Raw genomic sequence first — 9,006 nt, 5'->3', positions numbered from 1 at the left:
CAAATAGTTTCTATTGTTTTTTTTTTATGGACTTTATGCATAACAAATGCTTCCATAGAAAATGTTCAAAAGATATTATGTGGCAAAGTAATTTGCTTGGGTGGTTTTAAGGACATATAAGAACTTGCAGTATTTGGTCTGATGCAAAGACCAGATTGGAAAAATCTCAAATTTCTCAACATCACTCGCAGATGTTGGACAACTTGTGGTCACTTAGAAGTTGTGTAGCCCAATAAAATCATTTGGAGTCATAACCACAACCATCCACTCTAATAGCGCCTGGATGATCAAATATTCATTCCCTCACTCAGTTCCTCTGTAAACTACTTAATTATTCTCCAAGCTTTCAGCTCGGTCATTGCGAACAAACATGTTTATTTGACCATAAATGGCAGGTTTTCTGGCTTAGCTCAAGTATTTTTTCTATTCGTTCTGACCAAATCACAGAATGAAAACAAGACTAAGTCCGACAACAGATGTTTGGATTCCGCCCACCAGTAGTTTACTTAATGTATTGCATAATGTCTTATGTCTGGTTTGTTAATGTAAAAGAGGGATGTGAAATTGAATCATTTTTTTTTCAACTTCCAATAGTCGATGTGTTGATTTTGCGTTGCCTTTATTTGAAAGAAAGATGGAAATAATAAATGAGCCATTTGAAATTCAAGAGGAAAATATGAGGGTGGACACAGATCACTATCCAAATCCTGTCTAAGCCTGGTGTGGAAAAAGGAAATTACTGTAAGTCCCTGTCTGTATAACAGTAAGTAAATAAATACTGGGTGGGCTGTGTTTTTGACGCCAGGAAAAAGTGAGCAGTCAGACACACATTATTAGAAGCAGCGGTTGAATTTTACTTAAAAAAAAAAAAATGACTTATTGTTCCATGGCTGGCTGCATTAGTGGTATCACACAGTGTTCGTCAAAGTTCTATAAGTGGTTTCGGACATGAGCCAAGCCGGCCCGGGGCCACTCCCAGCATCAGTCCCTGGGGTTGAACCGATACCATCTCTTTTGAGGTCTCATTCACTCCCCATTCAAAGCCCCTCATTGTAGCTGACAGCTGTGAAAACACATACATATAAACTACACAATAATGTGTGGCTATGAATGGCTTAAGTCAGTGAGGAGTAGCCTACTGAAAGAGGGAACTGGGCCGAAATCAGCACCAAGTTATGGAGCTCACAGCCTGGAAAAAAAATGTTAAGCAGACAGGCAGAAGGAGACAGGAAATGAGCTGAGTATTTTTGAAGAGAATCATGAGCATGGCCGCCCCCTCGTCCAGACATTAGTTTTATACCTCATTACACACCACTGAGACATAACTAACGGCAGCAGACAGACGTTGTAGTCTGTTGTCATGATAACTCAAGGACCTTTCAGTTTTATATGATAAATTACTTTAGAGTATGAAACAGTTATATATTGTGAGAAATCATTGGGTGTGTCTCTATATAATTATGAAGGATTAGACAAGGATGGAGACTTAAATCACTAATAGGCTTAAGTTTTGAGGCTGTTACATCTTATAAATGATATATGTGGCCCAACACCTCTAAGAAATCGCTTCACTTTCTACCCTTAATTAAGGTTTAATTTGCTGAGGTTTGAGAAAACCATTGTGTTTTGTGGTGCTCATGTCATTATTAAATTACAGCCTGTTCTTCTGGTAACTCACATTGTTTTGGTAACATCACTCAGAGCACAAGCCAAAGACCAGTGATTTCTGGGAAGCAAGCATGCAGAACAGAACATTCTCTTAAAAACTAAACAATGAAAACTATTTTGATGCAGGACCATTTCTAGAGAGGTTTATATATTTTTCCCTGGAAGTTTGTGCGATTACCTTTGTGGCTCAAACAATTCCCAGAAGTATCAAAAGGAAATGATTTGGATAAGTTTGGTTGTTGAAATAGTTTCAACCTTTCTGTTTCTAATTTACGTTTCCTTATCTGACTCTGTGAGGAAGCACACACTCCCTCACTATCATTTGGATACACTATTTGTTTGTAAAGAAATGTAGGCAATTTTTTTCCAGAATTGTCTTTATTTCATTTAAAGTTAATAATATAAATGTACATAGGCAAATTCATATACTATGTATTGAAATAAATCTCACTTCTTAAAAACACACAATCACAAAATGAAACACCATTTCCTTTGTTCAGACCTGGAAGCCATCTTGTGCCAGTGCTCGGGAACACGCCTCCGAAGTACTCCTCACATGTTCTGTATGAGTAGGAGGAGCCAATTGACAATTGACTTACAATAATAAAATATCAGTTTTATCAAATCTTTTTTGTTTTGAATGTACAATCTTTTTTGTAGATAAAGTGATGTATTGACTTAGGCTTTGAGGATTTTGTTTGTTTTGTTTGTGTTATTTTTGTGTTTAACTCTTTACTTCCCTTTCAGAGTCATGACCTGATTGGCCAGGAGGAATTAGGGAAGGCTGGCAATCAGCTATACATAGAAAAGAGTTGAAGGGTGGCATTTTTGTCCTTGTTGGTGAAAGAGCAAGGCATGTAGAGAAAAAGCAGTTTATGTTTCTGAAAAAGAAGGTTTTTGTTGATTTAAAGAAAACCCTCTCTCCTTGTGATGTTTTAACACCTGCACCTAACATTAAAACAGCCTAATTTTACTGTTTTAGATTTGGTTGAAAGAGATACGGCCAAATGTTGTTTTCACTGCAGAAATTATACTTCAGTCATAGCAATTCATCTACCAATACATGTCTACATATTTTGCATCTTAGGTATGTTGCAACATTTTGAATAAAAGGAACCAACAAGCTTTTCATGTTTATGTTTGGATCAAGATATTTAATTGTATTTGATATACAAAGATAGAGGAAATATGTTGTGTATCATTCTCTATTTGTAAACACAAACATAGCTTTATTGATTAAAGCTATTAATATGGCTCAATTAGGACATTGACAGTCTTAAAAAAACAACCAAAAAAAGCAATACGGAAAGAACAAGGTTCAGAGAGAAAACGAGGACCAAACCCGAGCTTATTGGAAAGATGAGGCCTGAGAGGAAGTTGACTGAGGGTCAAATATGTGTTCATATAGCGAGAACAAACAGGGAAAGCAAGTGTTATGATGTCTGAAGTGGCTCTCTTAAGAAGTTCAATTTATCAAAACACCGAAATGAACATATTAAAATATCTGTCATATCAAACCTGGTCATTCAAGGACTTCCATTGTTTGAAACATGGGTGTTGAATAACAACACTTGTTCTTGTGTTTGGATATCCAATATCCGTCTAATGTATTTTATTCCAAGGAAATGTACTGTAATGTGTCATGAGTGGGAAGTCAATAATATACTCAGTACACAGACCAATCTATTATACAAGTGTATAAAAACATCCGTCATTTGGGACATATGATTTTGATTCTTATTATATCTAAAAAGAGGAAAGGGGACAAAATGAGGAAACGATATCTCTGTGTCAACACCAGGAAGTCTCATGACTGGGCTGTTATTAGAGTCTATGTTTGACAGCCTGACCTGTCTTAGAAAATTAATGGTGGGCGAGAGAACGGCGTCAGAATGGCGCCAGCACCAACTGGATGCTGCTTCAGATGCTGCCAAAGCTATGGGCTCCCCCCTTACTGGAGGTCACTTCAAGGTTACCATTCAGATTGTCCTTTCACTAAAACACAGTTAAGGGAGCATGTGTCTTAATAACAGGTACATTTTCATTACGGTAAAGCACGAAGGTCTTCTTCCATGTCTGTGTGTTTTAAGGACCAACAGGAAGTGGCATAACTGAATCATTATCATTGCAACATGTCTTTTTTTAAATCAGTCATGCATTTACTGCACGTTAATCATATGAATGTGACACACCAGATCAGTTTTTACACATTATTGGCTGCCTTTAAGCCCCATTGTCTATTCTAATCAATGCTAACTAGAAGATGGCCTTTGGGTTAAAGTGAATTCTCCCTATTTAGCTGCACTGTGAGATCGTAATGTCCCTCAAATGGCCATGTTGTTCATCCCAAATGCTGGCTCTGAGATAAATGAAGATATCAGCCCTCAGATACAAGCTGATAATCACAGGCTTGATGATTGAGTCACCAGTCAATCTTCCTGCACACACACACAAACACAACCACACACAGCATAGAAAATTGAATTAGTCAATTATAAATATAGTTTAGTATATTTGAAAGATGATTGAAGGGGTCAATATGGAACGGACTGAGTCCTTATATAGCCGTAAACAACAAATAGGAAAACGTTTTTTGCATTGTTATAAGATAAATAACTTTGCTGTTCACAATTTCTACCCAATACATAACACCCTGCTTTCAGCAGTAGAACAGCATGTGGAAAAAAAAAGCCTTAACCAGCCACAATGGCAACCATTATAACTCCAACCCTGTTGTGTTGGTTAAGTCAACCCTTTGGAAAACTAAGCACACTCATCCTCATGCCAAACTTGCCATGTGCAGGGCCAGGGGATTGTGACACATGACGGGAAATGTTGGCTATGTTTTTAAGTGTTTTGTAAAAGCCTAATCTAGGAGAGGATCTTCAAATGGTTAAGATGATCTAGTCTAGCAGTGTGATTCATTGCACATTGTGTTAATCGTTTATAGGCATCAACATTATAAGATTTGTTTCGTGATACAATTATCTGTTCTTGAAAATGACTTTTGTAAAATGCAACAATCAAATATTTAATTGGCCATACTGGTTATGTAAGCCATGGTTTTAAGTTTACAACAGTAATCATAATGACTATCACAACGCCTTTCTAAAACCATTAAAAACGTTCAAACCAACCTGCAATAACAAACACAACGCAGTTGTGCTGGATGCACAGTCATCATTTAAAGGCTTTGTCACAATTCTTATGTCATGTCACGGTTTTAGTTTTGTGTCTGGTAATGGGTTTTGTTTTGCTGTTCTTTTCTCCCTGTGTTTTCCTCCCTGTCGTTAGTTTCCCTGGTGTGTCTGATTGTCTAATTGTGTTCACCTGTTGCCCTTGTGTTTCTGCCTCCCCTGCCCGGCCGTTTCTCGTCTCGTGATTACCCCTCCCTGTATTTAGTCTTGTCTCTTCTTGTGTTCCCCTGTCGGTTCATTGTTAGTCTTTCCCTTCATGTCACGCTCCATGTTTGTCCTTGAAGTTTTGGTCCTGGAATATTTACTCGTGCTCCCCTGTTTTGGTAATGCTAAGTTTGTCTTGTTTTCTTTTGTCATCGGCTTTTTTTGTAAATTAAAGCTCGCTTTTTGTTAATACTGCATTTGGGTCCTATCTTTTCCACACATCCTGACATCATCATCATAGTCCAAGCTCAAATAAATTGGACTTTAATTCTGAGAAAATAACACCACTATGCCCACATGTGAAATGTCTATGCAACAGGATTTTAGTGTTTATACTGAAATTCTCAAATATCTACACAAAGACAGATGTCTTCCTCCCACTTTGAAACTGTATACCTCCAGCTCAAGTGGCTGCAGGAACTAAAACATATTTATATAATGAAAAACATTTAGCAATAAAAAACGAACTAATAAACGTGCTAGATGACTAACACATGCTGTGTGTGATGACGAGGGCAGGGGACAAACAGGAGAGAGAGAGAATGCAGACAGAAGTTCCCCGACATCTTTTTAATTACAGTTTTCTATAAGAGAGCGAGTCAGTCACAGACAGAGGAGAGTAAGGGAGGGTTACTGGAGCAGTCGTGCATCTGGAGGTTTCACATCTGGACTTAGGACTCAGGAGCAATGAATCTTCAACCTACAAGGTATCTATAAGCTTTATTTAGTTATTTATCGTGAAATATGTATACATGATATTTTTTCACATGGAAATATCTATAGTTTCAATGTCAATGACTATAAAAGTTGTTTTGTAATGACATTTTCAGATTTATTCTACTTCTTTTGTCAAGATGTATTGAGTAACAAAATATCTTGATACATAATGGTAACATATACAGTAAAATACATCCAAAACTTAGCGTCTCATTTATTTAGTTTACATGTCAGCAAGCAGTAACCCCCCTCTTTTGTGCTGAGTACATTATGGTTATTTTTTTTTTTTTTTTTTCGACTATGCTGATACATTTAAAGTAACAATTTAAAATGTGTTGATTCAATCGAAATTTGAAAGAAAATGAATGAAATAACATTTATTGTGTTGATTATCTGAGCTCGAATTTTTTCCCTAAGTAAAAAAATGTATACAATAGAAAACCAAACATTTAACAACAAACATTTTGCACTTTTCAAAAGTTGATTGTACATGCCACAGAACTGGTACCTTCTACATAATGTACAGTAATAAAAACAATAAAAACAATCTAGTTAAAAAAAAAATGGATTTAGACCTACGCTCTTAAATCGCAGCTCTATTGTGATTGATTCTCAATAGGTGTAGAAACATTCGCATGTACGTATCATTAAAGAATACAGTTGACTTTGATGTAAAGGTTCAGTGCAAAACAGACTCCCAGATGACAAAGATGATAGCCTATCTCATATTGTGCAGAGCAAAACCAAATTACCCCTGGGGGAAATTAGGATGAACAGAGCCCAGCATGTTGCTCATTATGTGGAGATGGTGACCACTGTACTACGCAACTTACAATGCAAATACAATGGAGAGAGTAATCGATTGATGGGTGGCGGCAGGACTGCTGATGGAGCATTTCAAGATTACAATGCAGTGATCAGTAGTTCTCCCAGCAGTTAGATGTAGAGGGGGATGGATATTTAAATTCCCCGCTCTGTGTTATGATTTAAGTTTGAAGAGATCAAAGACCTTAGAGACTACATTCGTATTTTAATGGTTGGTTATGTCATTTTAGTGTGGTACGATGCCCAAACAGCTTGGGAGTTATGAAGCTCAGAGGAGGACCCTATAAAGACAATTTCCCCGCAAACAAATCACACAGGTTGAATGTTGCCAGGTTAATGCAGTTCATTCCCATGGCTTTCAGTATTTATGCTAAGCTAGTCTAACCAGCTTCACATTTACTGTCATGACAGGAGTATCGATCCTTTGACCTCCAAAGATTGTATGAAAATTATGTAAACGTTTTTATTAATATCAATGTTTAATTTACTTTTTTTTCCACAGCATCCCATACCTCAGCACCACAGCTTTCAATGGAGACCAAAACCACACCAATGGCACAGACTGTCCTCAACAGTACGACTGGGAGTGGCTCCACACCGGCCAGCCAGTGTATATCCTCATCATCACTGTGGTTGGGATTGTGTTCAACGTGTTTGTCCTGGGGGTTTTCTGCTTCCACAAGAAGGCCTGCACCGTGGCTGAGATCTACTTGAGCAACCTGGCGGCCGCTGACCTCATCCTGGTGGCTTGTTTGCCCTTTTGGGCTGTCTACATATCCAATGGTTTCAATTGGCCTTTTGGTCTGTTCATGTGCAAAGTCGTCAACCTGGGCATTAAGGTGAACTCCTACAGCAGCATCTACTTCCTCGTTCTGGTTAGCATAGATCGCTATGTGGCACTTGTTCATACGATGTCCCATGCCAGAATGCGTCGGACAAAATATGCCAAACTGGGCTGTCTGCTGATGTGGGGTTTCGGCTTGCTCTTGAGTCTACCCACCATTATCTTCAGGAGAGTGAAATATTTCCCTGAGTATGGTGGTGTGAACGCATGTTTTCTGGACTACCCAAATGTCACTGCAGGACTGTTCTTTGATGGGATTTTGATTGTTTTTAGCTTCATCATCCCCATTTTGTTTATCTCGTTCTGTACTATCAAAATTATTCAGGCTTTAAATATCCAGGCGATAGAGAGGTTCAATGCTCAGAACACGGAGAGGAAGGCCACCAATCTGATGCTGGCCGTCCTCCTGGCATTCCTCATCTGCTGGGTGCCTTTCCATGTGGTCACCGCACTAGATGTTCTCTTAAGAGCTGACATCCTCGGAGGATGTCACCTTGAGTCTGTCCTAGATATCTGCAATCAGATCTCCACCTACTTAGCTTTCTTCAACAGTGTTCTCAATCCCATTCTTTATGTCATCGTGGGAAAGAACTTCCGTAAGAAAGCTTGTGAACTCTTCCAGCATTGGAAAATTAGAAAAAACCCCAACTCTGAATCCTCACATTCATCACACTTGTCAGCTACACTGAAGACTTTGGTGTAAAATACTACTTTCATAATCACTGGAGTACATACAAATACTTATTTTTAAGAAATGTAAATATATGTGCAGGGACATAAAATGTCTTAAATTAATTGTTTTCTCAGTTTATAACAGTTGAACTACATGAATTAAACTAAACTTGTTTAAAACTTTTCCAAACAACTGTATCTTTAACATGATATCACATCATACATGTGATATAAATCAGCCTGGAGCTGTACAATTATTTATTTAACATACAGTTAACATATCCTGTCTTGTATATATTTGTTTTTGTTCTGAATATAAAAGGTCCAAATAAAATATACATATTGTTTTACAGATGCCTCGTGAATCTTTATAGTATATTTAAATGTTGATTGGAACACATAAACTAGAATGTAAGAGAGAACCAACAACTGCTTGCTACGTTTTTTCTGATGTTATGACTTAGTGTCTGCAGAGTTTAAAACGGTATCATGTCAAAGAGTTTCCAGTGCTGATACACAAACATTCCTCTTTTTGTTGGCTGTATGCACTTCGCTTCACATTTCTTACCACACCACCATTTTACTGCCCGATGTTGACTCATTGTGGGCTGTGGGCAAGAGTACACCCCTACTTGTCCCTTAAATTAAGGCACGTCTTGCCAAACAGGAAATCTGTGTTAGGAGTCTGTATTTACCACCATTGCCAGAGCTGGAAAATATTGTGAAACAGAAAAATGCAGGCGGACAAAGTTACCTTAAAATAGAAACGATGCATGCAAAAAATACACTGTTTGACCTTGTTGCCTCTCTGGATTTTGCTAATCTCCTAAATTGCTTGATTTTACCCTTTGAAGGGAATACACTTTTAACTTTATAATG

The 9,006-nt window shown here is 37.8% G+C and overlaps 1 protein-coding gene across 1 annotated transcript; it reads left to right on the top strand.

The window, feature by feature from the left end:
* Nucleotides 1–5,681: 5,681 nt before the first annotated feature.
* On the top strand, nucleotides 5,682–8,479 carry LOC117467949 (B2 bradykinin receptor-like). The gene is made up of 2 exons (XM_034111895.1): nucleotides 5,682–5,776; nucleotides 7,114–8,479. The coding sequence occupies exons 1-2, from the start codon at nucleotides 5,757–5,759 to the stop codon at nucleotides 8,156–8,158; spliced, it is 1,065 nt and encodes a 354-aa protein (XP_033967786.1). The 5' UTR covers nucleotides 5,682–5,756; the 3' UTR covers nucleotides 8,159–8,479.
* Nucleotides 8,480–9,006: the final 527 nt, after the last annotated feature.

The sequence above is a fragment of the Pseudochaenichthys georgianus genome, chromosome 22 (assembly GCF_902827115.2).
Source record: "Pseudochaenichthys georgianus chromosome 22, fPseGeo1.2, whole genome shotgun sequence".
In the NCBI taxonomy this organism is placed as follows: Eukaryota; Metazoa; Chordata; class Actinopteri; order Perciformes; family Channichthyidae; genus Pseudochaenichthys; species Pseudochaenichthys georgianus.
This window is presented reverse-complemented; position numbering and strand designations above follow the sequence as displayed.